This window comes from Euprymna scolopes, chromosome 46, assembly GCF_053919585.1.
Source record: "Euprymna scolopes isolate OS-2025 chromosome 46, ASM5391958v1, whole genome shotgun sequence".
NCBI classification, from domain to species: Eukaryota; Metazoa; Mollusca; class Cephalopoda; order Sepiida; family Sepiolidae; genus Euprymna; species Euprymna scolopes.
In genome coordinates, this window is record NC_136527.1 from 15,225,112 (window position 1) to 15,248,763 (window position 23,652).

The window sequence follows — 23,652 nt, forward strand, 5'->3', positions numbered from 1 at the left end:
AAACCGTTGCGCTCTTTTTTTTTTTTTTCACACTTTAATTTCCAACTTTGCCTTAAGGGTTCGGGTTCGATCCTCATACTTACCTTTTTAACCCCCCCCCCGGGAGTTTTGATTTACCCAAAACCACACACACCTCAAACACCCGGGCAACGCCGGGTACCCCTCGCTAGTATATATATATATACAAAATATATATGTGTGTATGTGTGTAATGTAAATATTGCAATAAAGAGTAATAAATCTGTCATGTAATACTTTTCATTAGATTTTTTACAAGATGTTTTAGCAGTGACATAAAATGCTTATATACACGTGTGTAAATCACTGCCTATTGCTATATATATATATATATATATATATATATATATATATATATATATATATATTGTCAGATGTAATTGATTTATATTCAATTTTATTTTTAATTATTAAAAAACGGATAACAGCTGTCATTGGACGAAGAAAACACACACATACACACATATGTGCCTGTTTACTCAGTAGTCATTCGTTTCACTTAAGAACGGTCTCTGTCAATATTCTATCTGCGTCACTCATCAACCACCACAACAACCTGACGTCATGCCTCGTAGAATTTGACGTGATTTACTGTTTCTTTTTGTTTGCCACAAACAAACCATGTTACCCCTGAGACGTCCGGGGAGGAGGGTATTAATTTATGGAGGCAGCTTAAGTGGGGAGTTGGGTAGCGAGATGCTTGTTCACATTACATTTAAATTTCTGGATGTTGGTATTTCAAACGGAACCATGGAAGTAGTGTGCGCTCGTTCCGACAACCATGACTGGATAGATGTGCTAAGTAATTCGCAATTGTATTTTTTTCAATTATAAAATATTTTGAAGCCTAAACTCCACAAATTTTATTTTCAATTATAAAATATTTTGAAACCTAAACTCCGCAAGTTTTATTTTCAATTATAAAATATTTTGAAGCCTAAACTCCACAAGTTTTATTTTCAAACATAAAATATTTTGGAACCTAAACTCCAAAAGTTTTATTTTCAAAAATAAAATATTTTGAAACCTAAACTTCACAAATTTTATTTTCAATTATAAAATATTTTGAAGCCTAAACTCCACAAATTTTATTTTCAATTATAAAATATTTTGAAACCTAAACTGCACAAGTTTTATTTTCAATTATAAAATATTTTGAAACCTAAACCCCACAAGTTTTATTTTCAATTATAAAATATTTTGAAACCTAAACTCCACAAATTTTATTTTCAAACATAAAATATTTTGAAACCTAAACTCCACAAATTTTATTTTCAAACATAAAATATTTTGAAACCTAAACTCAACAAATTTTATTTTCAATTATAAAATATTTTGAAACCTAAACTCAATAAATTTTATTTTTAACCATTGAATATTTGGAGCCTCCACAAATTCAATTCTCAATCATAGAACATTTTGAAGGCTAAATAGCACCCCTGCCCCCCTCTTTCACGATAAACACCTGTCTAGGTGAAATCATTGTCAAAAATCTTCCGTACTCTTTAGCTGTGCCAAAACCAAAATGTAGATTCTATGAACAAAGCTTCTTTCTTAGAAATGCACCCCTGTGGAACTCTCTTCCATTTGCCTGTTTCCCACAACTTGGATGTCTTCAAGTCCAACATAAACAAATTCCTGATGAACCGCCCCCTTAAGTAAGAAACTTTATCAAATCTCCAATACTAACGATTACTGCGATACTATCCTATTGATTACTGTACATGCAATAGCCCTTATCCCTGAGTGGCTTTCGCGCCTTGATAAGTGGTGACTACCTTGTAAAAAAAAAAACACAAATTTAATTTTCAAACATAGAAGATTTGGAAGACAAATTCTAAGAATTTAATTTTAAAACATAGAATATTTTCAAACTTACACTCCATAATTTTTTTTTTTCAAACAGAATATTTTGAAGTCTAAATTTTACAAATTTTATTTCCAAATATAAAATATTCTGAAGCTTGAACTCCACAAATTTTATTTTCAAATATATAAAGTCCATACATTTTATTTTCAAATATATAAACTCCACAAATTTTATTTTCAAATATATAAACTCCATACATTTTATTTTCAAATATATAAACTCCACAAATTTTATTTTCAAATATATAAACTCCATACATTTTATTTTCAAATATATAACCTCCACAAATTTTATTTTCAAATATATAAGCTCCATACATTTTATTTTCACACAGAATATTTTCACACCTCAGCTTCACAAATTTTATTTTTAAACAAAATATTTTTAAGCCTATTCCACCAATTTAATTTTCAAATATAGAATATTTTGAAGCCTAAACTCCACCAACTTAATTTTCAAATATAGAATATTTTGAAGCCTAAACTCCACCAACTTAATTTTCAAATATAGAATATTTTGAAGCTTAAACTCTGTAAATTTAATTTTCTATCCAAAATTTTTCTGTCTTTTCTGTATCAAACAGCTTTAGATTTCTGAACCTACATTACAGGCTTTCCCGCTCCAACCAGGATAACATTGGCAGCGGTAAGGATAATTTTTGAGGATGTCAGAAACATTAATGTCTGGATAGCTCACATTGTGCAACTGGTTTAACGAAGAGTTCTGCCACTGTGTCAAAACTCTCATGTACCAAAAAACATCACTTTTTTCCATGCAGCGTCCGTGACCGCTACATCGTTTCAAACTGCAATTCTGAAGAAAGTTTGTGAGGAGCGACACGAAAGGTCCGAGAGTGCTGTTCAAGTATTGATCCATGTTTCTACAAAGATCCTCCTGTTCAAAGTTCATGGATTTATCCCAAAGAATCACGCCGGCAGATCCTTTCATTGCGGACATTGCAATCGTGGCTAAAAGTTCAAACTGAAATTTAAAAAAAAAAAGGGAGATAATTAGTAGAAGCGGTGATTTTTGATTTGGGTGGTTTCAAATGAGATTTTTTTCCTCATATTATGGCATCTAGAGGCATTTAGCACATACGAGACGTTTGAAAATTAAACAAAAATCCATTATAAGTTACGAATAAGATGCAAATATTATTTTATTAACGTAAGTGTTAGACGACATCGAAAAGCAAAGAATGTAATGTTGTCGGTGTTGAAGAAGGGAGACAAAAACAAGTGATATATTTAAATCTATATACATAAACATCTATAATCTATAAATATACTAGCGAGGGGTACCCGGCGTTGCCCGGGTGTTTGAAGGTGTGTGTGGAAACTCGGGGGGGGGGGGTTAAAAAAAAAAAAGTAAATATGAGGATCGAACCCGAACCGTTGAGGCAAAGTTGTAAATTAAAGTGTAAAAAAAAAAAAAAAAATGTACGACGTTAACCATTGCCCCCACCGCGAGATGCTAATGGAAACACGTTTGAATTTATCAAATTACTTGGGTTTGGCAGGTGGCCGTTTTAATGAGTTAATGAGGTCAAGTTTGACTGCGGGATTTTTATTTTCCCAAGATGTTATAGGAAAAAGACTAACCCACATGCGGCGAGCGACAAATGTTGAATATTTATCTTCCCGAAATCGAGCAAATTAAATAGACAGGCGAGCTTCGTTGTTAACTGTGAAATATTACAATTTATATGTGATATAAAAAGTTTTAAAAAGTTGTGAACCGACACCCGAGCAACGCCAGGTACCCCCCACCCGCTAGCAATGTATAAATAAATTAAATATACCTGCTCTGTTAACTTATTGAGCACTTATTTGGTAGACGCATGTTGTTTCAATGGATGTATTTCTAGGAAACTAAACTCTACTGCTATAATACATAAATATCTTCACACATGTTGATTGCAACATCTTGTCAGTCGAGTGCCACTCCCCCAGACACTAAAAGTCCATGTGCCCGAAGATGACTTTTCAGTCCTGCCAGTGACTGGCACACCCTCAAGTAGATGACAATGAAGAGGTCATTGGTATACATACATATATACACATACACACATACATATGCATATACACATACGTACACAATCAGACATATGATGGCTGTGTGTTTGGAAGAAACTAACAGGAGGGGAACCCGTATCATCGTTCACTTTCATGTGATTAGCAAAACCTGCCTTAAACAACAGAGCTCGGTCACACACCTCACAGATCCAAAGATCTCCATGATTGGGCGGCAGGGTTTGGTGCTTCCTACATGCTCTCTTGAGCTTCGCTTGGTCTATCTTGGCTGCTTCAAAGTGTTCTGTGCCCCTATATATCAGTGTCCTCCACTGCTTGAAAGCATACATTAAGGACTCCCAACTGTCAACAGGAACATAACCTCACTAGACTCTCAAGGCGTGGAACGAGCAATCAATTTAACAACCGAATCCTTACAAACTCTATATTGCAACCAAACTTTTGAGTCAGAAATTGAGACCAGTATTTTTATATAAGGGGACTTATATGGAGCTGTTAAGTTTTGAGACATTATGTTGAACAAAGATGGCGGTGAGGAATCAGTGCAGCATCGATACTAAGTGTGAAGTAATTGCCAGTAACAAAGATGGCGGCGAAGAATCAAATGCGGTTTGTGGCATAAACAACGTCGAACTGATTGAGTCCAAAATACAACAATTTTTATACTTTGGAAGCTTTTTTTTTTTTTTACAAGGGTGTCACCACTTATCAAGGCCAGAGGCCACTCGAGGATAAGGGTTAATAGGTATACATTAGTCATTGTGATTTTAGCATAGTAAACAGTGGGAATTTTGAAACTTGGATTACTTAGGGGGACGATTCAATTAGAACTTGTTCACATTGGACTTTTTCTTTTCTTTTTTTTTTCATAGGTATCAACTCATTATCAAGGCCAAGAGGCCACTCAAGGATAAGGGTTAAAGAAATTGGACAATATAATAATCATTAGTAATGAAAATTTGTTAAATTTGATAACTTATATGGAACGGCTCATCAAGAACTTATTTACGTTAGACTTGAAGACAACCATATTGTAGTCAGCCGGAAAGCAGGAAAACGGAAGACAATTCCACAGGCGTGCAGTTCTAATAAAAAAGCTTTGTTCATGGAATCTACGTTTAGGTCTAGGCACAGATAAAGAGTGGGGGGAATTTTTGATAGTGTTTACAGCTAGACGAGTGTTTCTTGTGAAAGTTTTGCGAGGGGGGACCATAGATTGAAGCTCAGTCGAACACTTTCCATGAAAATAACGATACATCAGAGACAAAACTTTTCATTGGTTGTTTTTATTATTTCTTGTGGTTATAAAAACGATCGCCGAAATTGTTGGTGTATCATAACCCCCCCCCCATTAGGAATCAAAAACAGAAGCAATTTGACTATATATTAAATTCTCGAATATTGTTTTGTTTTTCATTAATTGTTTGTCATATTTTTACTTACAACAAAAAGAAAATTACACTTTAAGGTAATTCATAAGGTAAAAAGGCACTGAAATTGGGGGAGGGGTGTATATTTTCAATTTTAAAATATCTTATAATTTCTTGAATTAATATCATTCCTATAAATTAAAAAACATTCTCTGATTTTAAATACTAAAATTATTGGTTTTCACGCTAATATTCAAACCAATTTTCTCCAAACGAGGAATTTTCAGTGTAATTTTGTCTAGGATGAAAACGTTTTTTGGGCTTGTGCTGGGGTCTTTTGCCAAGAAGGAGCTCACCATAAAACAACTGTTTTGGGAGTCGATAGTCATCAAGCCGGTTGGTTATATACGTTGTTATATATGTGTCGTTGGTTGATTGGTTGGTTGGTTGGTTGTTTTTGTTTTACGGCATATCAACCCTTTCCGGGTTATTTAATGCCGAATCCAAAGATTTTGAAGAAAAATTTTTCTAATAGAATATATTTGTTGTTTTCACGTCGGTTTCTATTTAACCCATAGTTGGAACCCTAACAGGTACTACCACTCCGGGTCAGAGTGGACCTGGGAGCAATGGTAATTAAAGGGTGGCTCCACACTCCCCAAAGCCCACAAGCTGGGCCCTCATCACTGGATATAGTTTAAGGTCATATCCAGGAACCCCATTGAGGGACTTTTACCCTCTGCAGGGGGGCAGTCGGCGTATTCTAATGCCCCACCGACAGGGCCAAAAAAAAAAAGAGATTTCAAGATACTTTCCATAGACAAAGATCAAGGGAGGATTATTAAAGAGAGAGGGAGAGAGAGAGAGAGAGGGAGAGAGAGGGAGAGAGGGGAGAGGGAGAGAGGGAAGAGGGAGAGAGAGGGGGGGAGAGAGGGGAGAGAGAGAGGGGGGGAGAGAGAGAGAGAGAGGGAGAGAGAGAGGGGAAGAGAGAGAGGGGGAGAGAGGGGAGAGAGAGAGAGAGGGGGAGAGAGAGACGGAGAGAGAGAGAGAGAGAGAGAGAGAGAGAGAGGGAGAGAGAGAGGGAGAGAGAGAGAGGGGGAGAGAAAGAGAGGGGGGGAGAGAGGGGGGGGAGTCTCACCTCATTATAAAATTGTTGCGGATTATCATATCTGAATCTTGTGTAAGGCACGATGACCGTTTTATTTACGGAGGAAAATCGACGGAATACCCGGAAAGTCTCTTGCAAAGTCTCGTGAACAAATAGGGCCTTCATTCTCCACGAGTCGTCGCGTTTCTTTAAATAGAGCGAAGGGTAGAGAGCTGTGCTGCTTGAAAACATCCACCCCAACCTGAAAGGAAGAAGGAAAATAAAAAATTGAGTTTTACTCAGACTGATTTTTATGAAAACAACTAGCAGGTCTCCCGGCATTGCCCGGTCATAAAATATAAAATATTATATATATATACTAGCATTTCAGCCCAGCTTTGCTCGGGCCTCATGTACTGTTCATAACTTTATGTGCATATATATGTATGTGTATATATATATATATATATATATATATATATATATATATATATATACTTGGTTATTGTTATATAAACATGCTCACATCCCGCTGCTAAAAATAGCCACGATATCTGTTGTTTGATTGAAACAAGTGGCTATTTGTAGCAGCGGGATGTGAGCATGTTTATATAACAATAAACAAGTATTATCAGCTCTTTTTATTGAGCACTATCTAACAACCTCGTTGAATTCATTAGTCCATTACTTTTGAATATAAAAAAACCCGAGTGTATATATATATATATATATATATATATATATGAATAAAATAAAGCAAGATATAAACGATGCTTTAGACGTTATGTGAATAAAAAGGAAAAACCTAAAAGAGTAAAAACAAAAATAAAATCAACGTTTCGTCCCTATTTCAGGGGACATCATCAGGATTTCTAGGCGAGAATGTACAGGAAAGACGGTCATATCACATGCGAAAGAGGAGAAGCTTAGTTCTCTTAATGTACTGGAGAGAAAAAAATTTCATGAAGAAAAGAGAATTTATATATATATTAAAAAGTTTGACTCATGTCCTGGTAACCTACATCTAAAATTTCAAGTGTTTAGACCCAACATTGGCAGAGGAGTTTGGTAGAGTTTTCAAAGGTCAAATCGTTGAATTTTGACCCCTTGGCAGCTAAATTTCTGGCCGAAAACCGATTAAAAAGATTTTCTCAAATCTCAAGACCTCTTATGTCAAATCTTGAGTCTGTACACTGAAAATTGACAGAGTAGTTTGGTAGGGAAATGTACACACACAGATAATTTCACTTTTATATATATACTAGCGGAGGGTACCCGGCAATGCCCGCGTGTCTTGAGGTAAATCAAAACTCCGGGGGGGGGGGGGGTAAATAATAAAATAAATGTTTTGGTAGGTAAGTATGAGAATCGAACCCGTACCCTTGAGTTGAAAATTAATGTGTGAAAAAAAATGTACTACGTTACCCATTGAGCCACGGCGACAGACAACATTAAGCAGGTTATTTAACTATAAAAACGGGCGTGCGCAATAAAAGTTAACTCTGCTGCTTCCATTTGACCTAATAATTGTCAAATAGAAGTCACGCAGCGTTTGGGTTTGTTTACCCAAATTTAACTGTTTCTTCCCCCAACAGATGTTGGGGAGGGGGGAAGCAGCTCCCAATTGTCCAGAACTGTCTGATCAAAGCTGATGCTTCTGGACGTTTTTCCCGGCGCAATGCCAAAGACGTCGTTTGAGTTTAGTTTCACTTTATTTATACTAAAAAGCCCAATCAACATGCAGGAGGCCAAAATAGCAATAATTTTTTAAAAGTCGACGTAAATAAATCTATAAGCTACATGCGTTCCCAAATCCTACATATTATTATCTAGGACCGATATACACAGTTTTAAGCGATAGTAACGACCCCGGGAGCGTGTGCGAGAAAAGCCTTTTGAAGACATACACGAAATGGTCATACACATTTTGCCTTTTATATAGAGATAAAAAATTAATTAATACAGAAACTGAGGCATGTGTATGTTTTTTTTTCTAAGCTATTCACTTCTTATAAAAAAACAAAATACTCAAGCTGAGATCAAAACCAAAGGATAGTGAGTCGAATATGATAACCATAAGGCCAGCTTGACATATTCTTTAAAAAGTGTTTTCAAACCTACTTATTCTTAACATAAAAACACAGTCGTCTGAACAATTCATGCATGTGTATTCGTAAAACAGTTAACAAGCAGATAAAAATCAGATGGCTCTCGAGTACCAAATTTTCCAATTTTGGCCACTTATCAGCCCTTTTTTCCAGAGAGAAACCAATTAAAGAGTTTTTCACATGTCTGAATACCCTTTATACCAATTCCAAGTATGTAGATAAAAAATTTGTTGAGTATATATATATTTTATTTTTTTACAAGGTGTTCACCACTTACCAAGGTGACTCAGGGATAAGCGTTATTGTAAGTACAGTACATTAGTGTGGATATTTTAGAGTGTCTACTTAAGGGAGCGGTTCATCAGGAATTTGTTTACGTTGGACTTGAAGACATCCAAGTTGTAGTCAGGAGGAAAGCAGGCAGACGGAACAGAGTTCCACAGGCGCGCATTTCTAAGAAAGAAGCTTTGTTCATGGAATCTACGTTTTGATTTAGGCATAGATAAAGAGTGGGGAAAATTATTGACAGTGGATTCAGCTAGACGGGTGTTTTTTGTAAAAGATTGGCAAGGGGGATCCAGAGATTAGAGTTCAGACGAGCACCTGCCATGGAAATAACAATAAAACAAAGATAGGCTTGCAACGTTTCTCTTCTGTGGTAGAGAGGTTGCAGGGAAGAGAAAACCACAAAGTCTATTTTGTACTCTGTCAAGGCAGGATAGGCTGTTTTTAGCAGCTCCTGCCCAGATATGGCAGCAGTACTCCATCCTTGGACATACTTGGCTTTTATATAGATAGAGAATTGCATCATTAGTGAGATATCTTCTGGAGCAGTAGAAAGATCCCACCATCTTTCCAGCGACCTTGGCAACAGACTTGATGTATGTGTTCCATTTCAGATCAGGAGTGAAGGTCAAGCCCAGAAGCTTGTCAAAACACGGGGTTTCTCCTAGACGAGAGCCATCCATTTCAATTGATGCCAGATGGGGATCAGAGCGTTGATGGTGTAAAGATAGGAGTTTGGTTTTAGATGCATTAAAGGTAACCAGCCACGTCTTCCCCCACTGAACCATGCGCTCGAGATCAGAGGAGAGAGAATCAGAGAGAGCTTTGTCATTTACAGCCTTTGATGTGTTGCCGTAGATGGTTGTGCCATCAGCATAGATGTCAACGAATGATTTAAGTATGTGTTTAGGGAGATCATTGATGTAGATCAGGAAGAGAGTATATAGGTTGAGAATTGTCACACATACACACTCACTTTTATATATAGATTAGAATACCCGTCCTAGGATGGGTAAATTAATTCACCAAAACGAACAGTTTTGCACTACTTTTATGTCCCTTTAAAAATATTCAATGTTTTGATCAGACGATTGTTCTCATCATTTGTGCAACGTTTCGGTTGGTTTGTCTTTCAACTGTCTTCAGGCATGTTAGGTGTTGTTTGGAAAAGAAAGGAGAAAAGTTACTGGCTTCGTAGATATTTTCATATTCTTGGAGTTGGTCTCTGTTTTATGGCTGTGGTTTCATATGTGTGAAAAAAATTGGTTGACCATAATCAAGTAATTTGAATTGATTTTTTTTCAAGAAAAGTTTTAAAATGAAGCTGTAGTGTTGCTTTCTTTAGGGCGACATTTTTATCGTTCCACTATTAGAGATTAAACAGAAACAACGAACTTGAAGATATAATATTATGGGACCATTCTAGTAGGGGAGTTGAGTAATGTGCATTTAAATTTCTGATTTATACTCGTTTACACACACAACATGTATTATGACTTGGACGTAAGGGACTACTGTTTGGGACCATTCTAGTAGGGAAGTTGAGTAATGAGATATCTGTTCACATTGCATTTAAACTTCTGCGTGTTATAACAATCAGAGAATGACCTCCCACAACACCAAAGCCGGCCAGATTGCGACCACCCACCGAGTATTCACTGAGCTCGATCATTAAATCATTTCTCTTTGATAGGTTCATAAGAGTAGTGGTTGATGGGCAGAAATCAGAGGCCCAAAGTATTAATGCTGGAGTCCCTCAGGGGTCCATACTGGGCCCAACTCTCTTCCTGATCTACATCAATGATCTCCCTAAACACATACTAAAATCTTTCATTGACATCTATGCTGATGGCACGACCATCTATGCCAACACATCAAAAGCCGTAAATGATGATGTTCTTTCTGATTCTCTCTCCTCTGATCTTGAGCGCATGGTACAGTGGTGAAAGAGGTGGCTGGTTACCTTTAATGCATCAAAGACCAAGCTCCTATCTCTACATCATCAACGCTCTGATCCCCATCTGGCATCAATTGAAATGGATGGCTCTCGTCTAAGGGAGGCCTCAGGCTTTGATAAGCTTCTGGGTTTGACCTTTACTCCTGATCTTAAATCGAACACATACATCAAGTCTGTGACCAAGGTTGCTGGGAAAATGGTGGGATCCTTCTACCGCTCCAGAAGATATCTCACTAATGATGCAATTCTCTATCTATATAAGAGCCAAGTACGTCCAAAGATGGAGTACTGCTGCCGCATCTGGGCGGGAGCTGCTAAAAACAGCCTATCCTGCCTTGACAGAGTACAAAATAGACTTCCTGGCTTGGTGGGGATGCCCTTTTCTCTTCCCTGCAACCTCTTTCCCACAGAAGAGACGTAGCGAGCCTGTCTTTGTTCTATCGTTATTTCCATGGCAAGTACTCGTCTGAGCTCCATTCTCTGGTTCCCTCTCGCCAATCTTTTTCAAAAAAACACCCGACTAGCTGAAACCACCGTCAATAATTTTCCCCACTCCTTATCTGTGCCTAAATCAAAACGTAAATTCCATGAACAAAGCTTCTTTCTTAGAACTGCATCAGTAGTGAGATATTTAAGCATAATTTACAACCGGGCAATGCCAGGCGGTTTGCTAGTAGAATATAAATTCATTAAATTGTTATTATATAGAAATCAGTTAGTTACAACTTTTCAGAAAGTTTTATAAAAATCCAAGGCATCAATATTTTTTTGATAAGCACAACCTCTTTCCCACAGAAGAGACGTAGCGAGCCTGTCTTTGTTCTATCGTTATTTCTATGGCAAGTGCTCGTCTGAGCTCCATTAATAAGCACAAAACTGTCAATTTTAGCCATTTTAACCTGAAAGGCACCTCTATGAGGGCAATCGGAGTTTTCCCAGAAAATCCATTCTGTTACTTTTTTTTACTCATGTCATGTTTAATGTTTGTGCAAAATTTTTAAAAATTCCAATGCATAGTTATTGAGAAAAGTGCGGACAGACGAAGGGGCAAGGGTGAATTTACAGGTCCACCCTCCTTTTGTCGGGTACCAAAAATCCATATTTGACTATTGGCAGACCTGTTTATGAGGGTCATTCCAAAAGTATTGCTATGATAACTGAACTTACGCATACATGACTTGTAAGTTTCATCTGTCTGTTGCAGATATTGACAGTGTGAGACTATAAGAAATCCCTGTCATGGACGTGCATCATTGAATTCCTAGAAAAGAAATGCACCGAGAATGGTGGTGGCTATGTAGAAAAATAAGTTCTGCAGCACAAACGGTCGCTCATTTTCATGGTACCACTTCCGTCTTCATAACTCTTCAACTTTTTGAGTTAAAAATAGGAACAATTTTCATTCATCGCTGGTAAAAGTACATTGAGAATGGTGGTGGCAATGTAGAAAAATAAATTCCAGAGCACAAAGGTTGCTCATTTTCATGGTACCACCCCCGTCTTCGTATCCCTTCAACTTCTTGAGTTAAAACAAGCCACACATGCGTGGTCCCTCTCTGGTGCTGCATGTGAGATAACGCCACACAAAAAAAAATAGTGAAGAAATGATGAATGTGAGAAGTGTGAAGGGCCAACGTTGCCTTCACATTATCGCCAAGTTTCAGAAAAATCTAATTGATGGAGCAAAAGTTATCGGGTAAAAGGTGTCATTTTTTGCAATTTTGGGGCATTTTGAGCTGCTGGAAATGCCGAATTCCAGTGAAAATGGACAAACGGTGCAGTTTCACACCTTAAGATATGTATATTTGAATTCAGTGCCATGGAAAACCACTATATAGACATACATATCAAGTTTTTGAGTAATATGAAAAAAGAGCTCCAAAAAGTCATGTTGTTTTAGCCCTAAAAGCCCCAGAGGGATGCAAACCAGAAGTTTGCAATGGTCACCCATACTGCATTTATATTAAGAACAATGGCCTCCACATTTTGGCCAAGTTTCAGGAAAATCTAATGGATGGATCAAACGCTATGGGCCAAAAAGTGTCATTTTTTTACCATTTTGGAGCATTTTTAACCTCTTTTGAGCCCCCGGGGACGCCGAATCCCAGTGTAAATGAATAACAGTGCAGTTTCAGGCCTTAACACATGTATATTTGAATTGACCATCGTGAAAAACCACTATATAGTCAGTCATATCAAGTTTTTGTTGGGAAATATGAAAAAGAGACACAAAAAGGGGTGTTTTTAGCACTAAAAGTTCCTGGGACTGCAAACCAGAAGTTTGCCAGGGTCACCCACACTGGATTTATATTAAGAACAATGGGCTCCACATTTTGGCAAAGTTGTTTTTAAATGTGAAAATAGGACCATCTTGTCTTCCATTTCTACACTTTTTACACAACTTGTAAAATGACCCTAACCCTTAAAATAAATAAGACACAAATATGAAGAAATCAATTGGATGAAAACGACTGTTTACTTATTCTTACTTACAAAAATGACCAATAAAGTTCTTTTTAAACGTTAGAATGAATGAAATTACCTGTTGTTTTCGGGTCTCACTTTGATGCAGTGATGCTTATAGCATCTTGGGAAGCCGTAGAAACCCCAACGACCTTCAGGACGTAAAGTTGCGGCTTTTCGAAGTGTCGATAGCATGAAACGTCTGCAAAAGACAAGATAAGACAAGAATATAATCGACAAGCTGGCAATTCTCCAAACGGACCATAGTCTTGCACAAAATTTAATATTAAAAGTAGCGAAGCTCCTTTTCTCCCTCGTCCCTCCTCGCCAATCTTTCATGAGAAACACCCGTCTAGCTGAAACTACTGTCAATAATTTTCCCCACTCTTTATCTGTGCCTAAATCCAAACGTAGATTCCATGAGCAAAGTTTCTTTCTTAGAACTGCACGCCAGTGGAACTCTCTGCCGCTTGCCTGATTCCCACCTGACTACAACTTGGACGTCTTCAAGTCCAACAAACTCCTGACAAACCGCCCCCTTAAGTAAGACACTCTATCAAAACCCCCAATACTAATGATTACTACAATACTATCTCATTGATTACTGTACACGCAATAACCCTTATCCCTGAGTGGCTTTCGGGCCTTGATAAGTGGTGACCCCCATGTAAAAAAAAAAAAAATGGATGACCTGAAGCCTCCTGTTGTTGTGTGGAGGGAACGGGTGTCTATTTATATTGCATGTTAATGTTTACTTTACGGCACATCAGACCTTTTGAGGGGTTTATAAAAACGAAACCGAACCTTTTATATCTTCTTCGCATCTCTTGACCGTGTCCTTACGTGATCCATGTCCTTACGTGCTCTCTTATGCATAGCAACAGACGCAAGTCTCATTTCTCTGGACAATTGGAACTTTATTCAGTTTTACAGTCGAAGTCTTTGCTCATCCTTAGAAGGAGGGTGGCAATTTTGCTATCGGTTTATCTGCCATCCATCCCGACCTCTCATCGCCTCTACAAGAAGTCTTTCATCTTCTTGGAATCGTGAGAGAATAACTGCCTGCGATCAACTGTAGACTGTAGAACTTGAACGGACTAGAAAAATGTATGTGCATCCCTATTTATTTTAAGGTGTATGTATGGGGTGGTAACCCCTGTTAATCGGCCTGCACTCAAAATGCACTGGCCTGCCTCAAGTCCTTTACTAGCATGCAGGTGCATGCATTGTCAATGGAAGTCAATGGGTTTGAAATCTATAAGCTATGTAGAAAAATAAATTCTGCAGCACAAACTGAATAAGAAGTATTTTTTCATATTACTTGTTGCAACCCGCCATTGTCGAAATAATATACTACTTCATCTATTTCTCCTTTCGACTTCTATGCACTTAGAACAGAAACCAGTTACATTCAACTCGGATTGACACACAATAAGATACTAGTCTGTCACAAGATATACATTTTTTATTATATTCATTTAAAAGCTAAATGTATGTGATTTTTGGAATGTGAGAAATAAGCACTTAGTATTACTTGATCAACGTAAGTGATTTCTAGAATGTGACAAATAAGAACTCATCATTACGCGATCAATTTAAGTGATTTTTGGAATGTGACAAATAAACACTTAGCATTACTTGATCCATTTACTTGATTTTTAGAATTTGACAAATAAACACTCAGCATTACTTGATCAATTTATGTGATTTTTGGAATGTGACAAATAAACACTCAGCATTACTTGATCAATTTATGTCATTTTTGGAATGTGACAAATAAACACTCAGCATTACTTGATCAATTTATGTCATTTTTGGAATGTGACAAATAAACACTTGGAAATTTTTTAATAAACCGATAGTATGAAGTCATATCGTTGAAAGCCCTCACTCGTCTCACAGTGATTGGAGTTGAAATCGATTTCATAGATTTGACTTTTTCTAGGTCTGGCTGTATACTCCTCTCAATAACTTTGAACTGTATCTAGAATTCCACCTTCATCACTTTTAACCTGAGATAATGTTTTTGTGAAAAAAAAGGCACATCCAAATTTGTTAATTTTTATTTATTGCGGACTATTATCCTCATCTTTATATTAGTTGTTTCACGACGTTTCAGCCAACTATTCCTCTGGCCTTCGTCAGGTGGTAACCGCGACGGATAGGAACTCTGAATCTCCTGACTGCATTCACTGCAATTACTGCCTTCCGTAATCGTAGTTGTTGTCGTCTCACCACGTTTGGCCAAGTAAGCCTCTGGCCAGCTTTGGGTAGGATTGAAACCTCAATAAATAAAATTAATCTATATATATAAAAGCGAAAATGTATGTATGTATGTACGCTTCTCCTCGATGTCCACAAAAGGCTTCTTTCAGAGAAGCGCTTGCTCGCTTCGCAACTTCTTAAAACTTTTTATATCATCTATAAATTGTAATATCTCACACTTAACCACGGAACTCGCCTGTCTATTTAATTTTATTGACTTTCAAACGTTAATTATTCCACATTTCCCGCATCGGCACACATTACATTCTGTTTTCGGTATAAAAAAAAGCGAAATTCGACTCTAATAAAAGCCCCCCCCAACTTCGGCGGCACGGGGGACAAGATCAAGGTGTAGTATCTGTTCCGACAGATGCTGCAAAGCTATGACTAGCAAAGACCATATATGGGGCCAGCCCCACATATCTGAACTTGGTCACTGAAGGGGCGACCCTTCATACCAACAGTTTCTAGTCCAGCTCCCATTTCCCACCTCTCGGGAGCAGGATCCCCCTTTCCCTCCCCCCTCCCTCCATCTCCACATAAAAAAACGGCCTTGTGCCTAATTTGCTCAGTGGGGAAGCAAATAGATAAATCCAACTCCCATTTCCCACCTCTCGGGAGCTGGTGCCCCCCTTACCTCCCCCCTTACCTCCATCTCCACATTAAAAAACGGCCTTGTGCCTAATTTGTTACGTGGGGAAGCAAATAAATACACAGCCTCCCCCCCCGCTTCGGCGGCACGGGCGACAAGATCAAAGTGTAGTATCTGTTCCGACAGATGCTGCACTTGGGATGGTTTGTACCAGTTAATGGAGGGGAGACCCTCTATACTGGGACAATTATTATTTTTGGTAACCAGAGTGCCCCCTTTTTGCCTACTTTTAGGGGAGCTGGTTTTTACCTCACATTAAAAACGGCCTTGTGCCTAATTTGCTCAGTGGGGGAGCAAATAAATACCATCTGTTCCGACAGATGCTGCAAAGCTATGACTAGCAAAGACCATATGTGGGGCCAACCCCACATATCTAAACTTGGTCACTGAAGGGGCAACTCTTCATACCAACAGTTTCTAATCCAGCTCCCATTTCCCACCTCTCCGGAGCTGGTACCCCCTTGCCTCCCCCCTACCCCCATCTCCACATTAAAAAACGGCCTTGTGCCTAATTTGCTCAGTGGGGAAGCAAATAAATACAACAGGCCCAGAGCCAGTGAACGTTTGGTCAATGTCGACTTCGTCATATCAGACGGGGGAGCGGGTTTTTAAAAACAAACAAACCGATTTATTGACCTCATTAAAAACTGTCCCGCACAAAATGCTAACAGCTGAATACTTATCGCCGTCACGTCAATCAAAAACGCACACCTGTTTTTTTTCACACTTTACTATTTTCCAACTGTGCGTTGTCAAGGCTTTTTTTTTTTTCACGGGCACCTGTTTTTTTTCACACACACCTACAAACACCCGGGCAACGCCGGGTACCCCTCGCTAGTAAATAATAATACTCATCTTAATGAATTCCAATCGAAATTTGTTATTCAATGCGAGAAAATACATTAGCTCACCTGGCAGCCACATTGAAATCTACTTTGGCTTTTCGTGTGATTTGGTGGTCACTCCAGTGTGGGTATTTCTGACGTACCAATTCCTTGGACAGAGTTTGGTATATCTTTTTGGAATCGAAATTGTGACGATACCGAGGCCGCCAATTCTCCCAGTCAATAACTGCAAGACCATCAAAGGTGTTGTTACAGATCACGTCGTTGATGTCACGTAATGATTTATTCAAATGATCTTTAAGAGGTGCAAGCTGGAATAAATAAAAAATAATCTATATATAAAAACGAAAATGTGTGTATGTATGTATGTGTGTTTGTGTGTCCGCTAAAAACTTTTGACAGACGGAACAAAAATTGACAAACTTGGTATCATATTGAAGCTCCATCCTTCGCTCGAAAAATATTGAAAAATTAGCCAAAAACGTTAATTTTTTTCACCGTGAAATCAACAATTTTCTACAGGGGTGGGGGGGTCAGCAAAAACTGTCCTCTCATGACGAGATCGGTTCTACGCATGCGTTAGATGACGTCATGACTTGATTTAGTTTAAATAGTTAAAGAACTGACTAAATTCATGTATGTCATGTTAGCTCAGTTGGTTAGAGCGTTGGTTCGAATCATGGTGTGGGATGTCTTTTTTTTCGATTTTCTAAATTTAAATATTGAACCAGTGTTATTTAAGCCCTTTTTCACGTAACGTTCGTTTTCGTTTTTTTTTTTACTTCGCTTATTCTTAGGTTTTCATTAACACCCCCCCCCCACCGACCACACACCCAAAAAACACCCAGGTACCCACCGATTTTTTAAATTTTAATATTTTTCACATGTTTTTTTTTTTTTGGTTTTAACGTTCGTTTTTCTGTTTTCTTTTTTATTTTTGTTTTTCAGAATTTTTACATTTACCATCGTTCGTTTGCCTTATGTTAGTTTTTTGTTTTAATTACCCCCCCCCCCCCGCTTTATTTTTCAGATAATTTTAACGTTCGTTTTTCTGTTTTCTTTTTTTACTTCGCTTATTCTTAGGTTTTCATTAACAACCACACATACCTCCAAACACTCGGGCAACGCCGGGTACCCCCCCCGCTTAAAGAGCACGTCGTTGATGTCACGTAATGATTTATTCAGATGATCTTTAAGAGGTGCAAGCTGGAATAACTAAAAAATAATCTATATATAAAAACGAAAATGTGTGTATGTATGTATGTGTGTTTGTGCACATTTTTTTGGATGTCCGGCAAAGGCTTTTTTTCAGGGAGTTGGGGAGGGTCTCCGTGGGGTTACTACTTTTTAGAACTTTTTATATACTGCGTAGATTGTAATATCTACGATTTGCAAACGCATGTTGCATCTAGATTTATTTACATCGACTTTTACAAAATTCTTGGAATTTCAGCCCCCCTCGTGTTGGTTTGGCTTTTTCGTATAAAAGCAAAACTAATCTGAAGCGAAGGTAGTTTGTTCCTGGCTTTCATGCTGGGAACGTCCAGAAAGCAATAATGCTTTGATCAATATGGGGGAAACCCCTTATATCAGACAACAGCTATTCATTTATGCAGAGCTGTTCCCCCCCCCCAATAACATCTTGGGTAAACAAACCAAAAAAAAACTGCCTCGCAGTAAAAGTTAACTGCGGGATTTCTATTTGACCTGATTAAATTCACGCACCTGTCAATTCAGTTTTTAATCCTTCAATAAATTCAAACGTTTTTCTGTTACTCTCCCTTGCTGGCCGAGCAGGTAACATGTCAGGGTTTTTTTTCACACTTTATTTTCCACTTTCCTCTCAAGGTTTCTGGTTCGATCCTACCTACCTACCTACCTACCTACCTACTTACCAAAACATTTTTTTTTGTTATCTACCCCTCCCCCAACAAACACCTCCAACCAAGCAACGCCGGGTACCCCTGCTAGTCTATATATATATAAAAGGCAAATGCGGCGTGCGCATTTTTGTATGACTCGAAAAGGCTTTTTTCGCCGACGGTCCCAGGGGAGGGGGGGTTACTATCGCTTATAAGTGTTTATATAGCCCCTAGATCATAATATGTACGATTTGCGAACGCGCGTTGGGTCTAGATTTATTTACGTCGATTTTTACAAAATTCTTGCTATTTCAGCCCGTCTTGTGTTTGTTCAGCTTTTTTGTATGAAACCGAAACTAATTCAAAGCTAAGGCAGTGCCTGGCAATCACACCGGGGAATATCCAGAAGCAATCAGCTTTGATCAATGTGGGGCCAAACTCCTTATATCAGACAATTGCTATTCAACTGGACAATGGGGAGCTTGTTTCCCCCTCCCCAACATATGGGGGAAACAACCAGCCAAAGTTGGGTAAACAAACCAAAAAAGCTACCCTGCAATAAAAGCTAACTCCGCTACTTCTATTTGACCTCATTAATGAGGTCAAATTCAATTTGACCTCATTAATGAGGTCAAATAGAAGTAGCGGAGTTAACTTTTAGGTCAAATGAAGTAGCAGAGTTAACTTTTGAGGTAAAATAGAAGTAGCGGAGTTAACTTTTATTGCTGGCACGTGTCAATTCTGTTTTATATATGTTTTATATAAATAAATTCAAACGTGTTTCAGTTGCTCTTTGTTGGCCGAGCAGGTAACATGTCAGGTTTTTTGCGGGAGAAATTATTGATTGTCTTTTATTTACTACACTATTATAAATTTTCCAAAAATCATGAATACCTATCTTCTGCAATCCCACATAAATACACCTGACAAGTCTGACAATGGTAGATGCTCCGACAAATTACAAGCCCTTGTCCCCCTCTGACATAAATACCCCAGAAACCCTGACAAGCAGCAAAATCTCACCCCTTCACAGTAGATATCCTCAGATGTAAGAAAGCCTTCTACTCTAATAGTTTCTTCCCCAGACCGAACTGCTAGACTTTGGAATTCCCTTCCGGGTTCCCGTTTTTCCACCTGTACTGACATGCAGAAGTTCAAGTGCCATGGCCAATGACTCTTTATCTGAAAGTACATCTTTTAAACTCCTCGGCCTAACGTTCACAGGAAACATGAGTTGGAACAATTACATTGAGAACATTGCCAGGACGCTGCGAAGAAGGTGGGTTCTCTCTACCGTGCTAGAAAGCTATTAACGCCTGAAAGTATCCTGTACCTCTATAAGGCCACCATTCGCCCATGTATGGAGTATTGTTGTCATATTTGGGCTGGTGCATCTGCTACTAGTCTCTCACTCCTGGACAAGGTTCAAAAGAGAGTCTCCAACCTAATAGGTCCTGAACTGTCATATAAGCTTCAGCCTCTGTCCCATCGACGAAATGTTGCATCCCTCTGTCTGTTTTACAAGTACTTTAACGGTGAATGCTCTGACGAACTTCAAGCACTTGTGTCCCCTCTACGTAAATACCCCCGACAAACCCGACAAGCAGCAAAATCCCACCCCTTCACAGTAGAGATCCCTAGATGTAAGAGAGCCTTCTACTCCAGTAGTTTCTTCCTTAGAACAGCTAGACTTTGGAATTCCCTTTCGGGTCCCTGCTTCCCCGACTGTACTGACATGCAGAAGTTCAAGTATAACGTGAACCGACATCTTGCTGCCCAACTCCCCACATAGTACACCTGATGCTTATGTCCCTGATAGTAGCCCCCTACAACAAAGTGACAACGTGCCTTGTTTGGGGTGAAAATGTAATAAAAAAAATCTTTTTTTTTTTAAATGTAAACAGACATCTTGTTGCTCAACTCCCTACATAGTATCCCTGCAATTTATGTCCCAGATTGTAGTCCCCTGCATCAAAGTGCTAGTGTGCCTTGTTTGGGGTGAAAATGCAAAAAATTCAGCTAAATCCCATCGCGTCACTGTGGCGGTTTTTACTTATAGGGAAATGTGTGCAAAGCAGAAGACTTCTATGGTATGGTCACATTGAAAGAATGTATGAGAGTTCTTGTGTTAATAGATGTAGAACAGTTGAGGTAGAAGGTTCAGTTCACAGGGGAAGGTCAATGAACACAAGGGAGAAGGTGATAAGGATAGACGTGAGAGAAAGAGGGATAAATGAAGACCTGGTCAGACACAGTTTACTTTCAAAGTAACATGAAGTTCCTATTTACAATGCCTCCCCACGGGACAGAGTTAGACACCAGGGTCGTTTTTTAATGTGGAGAAAAGGAACAAAAATAAAAATTGTCTCAGTCGTGAAGGATTTCTCCTCCACTAACAGAGAACAAGAAATTAAAGTGCAGCATCTGAAGAACAGATACTACACTTTGATCTTGTTTATATATTTTATTGCTTTTAAAATTTTGTAAATACAAAAAAAAAAACAAAAAAAAAAACAAAAGATTATCAAACAACAAAATTAGGCACAAGGCCCTACAAGAAATTGGGGAGGGGAAGGGTTCAGGGTCTTTGTATTTATTTGCTTCCCCACGTAGCAAATTAGGCACAAGGCCGTTTTTTAATGTGGAGATGGAGGGAAGGGGGGAGGGAAGGGGGGCACCAGCTCCGGAGAGAGTGGGAAATGGGAGCTGGATTAGAAACTGTTGGTATGAAGGGTTGCCCCCTCAGTGACCAAGTTTAGATATGTGGGGTTGGCCCCACATATGGTCCTTGCTAGTCATAGCTGGTCATTGCTAGTCATAGCTTTGCAGCATCTGCTGGAACAGACACTTTTATCTTGTCACCCGGACCCCCGAGGGGGTTCAGGGTCTTTGTGACTAAAGTGATTAAAAGTAATAAATGTAGACTTTGGAGTCTTACTCTTGACTGGCAACATTTACCAAAATACCTCATTCACTCTATGGATCTTAAATTAACTAATAAATCCCCAGCGTTTAAGAATCAAAACCATATTTACAATTTATAAACAGTTGTCTGTGTGTTTGTGTATGCATCTTTTTTTTTTAATATATTAATTTTGTGTGTGTGTGTGTGTGTGTGTGTGTGTGTGTGTGTGTGTGTGTGTGTGTGTGTGTGTGCGTGTGTGAAAAAATAAAGTTCAATTTCATTGGTAAATAAAAATAAAAAGTACACTTTGATCTTGACCCGAAGGCCAAGTGCGATCTTTTAAAAGTAACATGAAGTTATTTACCTGTGGTATTCCTCCATATAGTTTGGTTCCATCTGATAAGACCCGCGGGTACAATCCGAGGTCTTTGGCATAAAAAATGACCATTTTGTCTCCATAGAAGGAATCATCAACATTGTGCACGATGTTGTATGCGTTGAAATTCAACTCTATCCCGAATTTCTGTCTGCATTTCTCCGAGTCTCCATTCCATACCACAGAAAAGGGTATGCGCCCAAAAAGGGTCGGCGGCAAGCATGTTACTATATCAAGAAATACCTTACACAGAAACCAACAAAAAATCAACTTTCTCATTTCAACGTGGGTATTTAAAAAAAATTTTTTTTTAGAGGTAGGTCTATTTTTTTTTTTTTAATTTTGAGACGGTTTCTTTTTTTAATTTTGAAAAAAAAAAATTTTTTTTTTTATTTTGAGGTAGGTTTATTTTTTTTTAATTTTTAGACTTTTTAAAAAAAATTTGAAACAAATTTTTTTTTTTAATTTTAATTTTGATGTAGGTCTATTTTTTTTATTTCGAGACTTTTTTTTTTGTAAATTTTGAAACAAATCTATTTTTTAAATTTCGCATAAGTCTATTTTTTCATTTTGAGACTTTTTTTTTTTTTTAATTTTGAAAAAAATCTATTTTTAAAATTTTCAGGTAGGAGTATTTTTTTAATTTCTATGTTTTTTTTTTAATTTTTAAACAAATCTATTTTTAAAATTTTGCACTAGGTCTATTTTTTCATTTTGAGACTTTTTTTTAATTTTCAAACAAATCTATTATTTTAATTTTGAGGTAGATTTATTTTTTAATTTTTAGACGTTTTTTTTTATAAATTTTGAAACAGATTTATTTTTAAAATTTTTATGTTGGTTATTATTATTATTTTTTTGAAGCGGATTTTTTTTAATTTTAAGGTTGATTTTTTTTTTTTATGTTAAATTTAAGATTAGTCTTATTTTTTATATTTTGGTGTGGGTTTATTTTTAAATTTTGAACCGCATCTATTTTTATTTTTTTTAATTTTGAAGTGGGTCTAATTTTTAATTGGGTGACAGGTCTATTTTTTTTTTAATTTTGAGACGGGTCTATTTTTATAAATTTTAAAGCGAGTTTATTTAAAAAAAAAAAAAAAAAAAAAAAAAAAGGAAAAACCTGCGTTTTTGAATGATTGTTGTTGAAACTTCTGGTGTTCTGATTTGTTTGACGGAATGTTTTATAAACCAATTTTGATTGGCTGTGTTTATGGCTTGAAAGAGCAAGTGGGGAATAGACTGGAGCAGTTGTCTTTTAACGAGTTCCACATACAGTTGTGCACCGAAACTTCATTGCAGCCTGAAAGTAAAGTACAAATTTAAACGATTTATATTAATGGGCGCTTCTGCATTGAAATAACGAAAAAAAAAAATTGAGTTTCAAGTCAAATAAATGGTACCTACGTTATTGTCATGTTGAAAATAGTAACATATCCAAAAATTCCGAAAAACGATGACTTACAAAATTAATTATTCGTGCATAAAAGGGAAAAAATACTTCGATAACGTTAAACGCTGAGGCGGACAAATGAATTATTCGTGAAAAAAAAAAA

At 37.5% G+C, this 23,652-nt stretch overlaps 1 protein-coding gene across 1 annotated transcript; it reads right to left on the reverse strand.

Moving 5' to 3' along the window:
- Positions 1-2,444: 2,444 nt before the first annotated feature.
- LOC145270673 (hyaluronidase-1-like) lies at positions 2,445-23,211 on the reverse strand. Its single transcript, XM_080126303.1, has 5 exons — positions 22,085-23,211; positions 17,020-17,264; positions 13,271-13,393; positions 6,430-6,640; positions 2,445-2,869 (listed from the first exon to the last, which is right to left on the reverse strand). Exons 1-5 carry the CDS (start codon positions 22,373-22,375, stop codon positions 2,474-2,476), a joined length of 1,266 nt encoding a protein of 421 aa, XP_079982429.1. The 5' UTR covers positions 22,376-23,211; the 3' UTR covers positions 2,445-2,473.
- Positions 23,212-23,652: the final 441 nt, after the last annotated feature.

Coding starts and splice junctions, on each gene's coding strand:
- LOC145270673 (XM_080126303.1), bottom strand. CDS start 22,375: ATGAGAAAGTTGATTTTTTGTTGGTTTCTGTGTAAGGTATTTCTTGAT. Junction 6,641..13,270: donor GTGAGACCCGAAAACAACAG/GTAATTTCATTC, acceptor TCTTCCTTTCAG/GTTGGGGTGGATGTTTTCAA. Junction 2,870..6,429: donor CGCAACAATTTTATAATGAG/GTGAGACTCCCC, acceptor TTTAAATTTCAG/TTTGAACTTTTAGCCACGAT.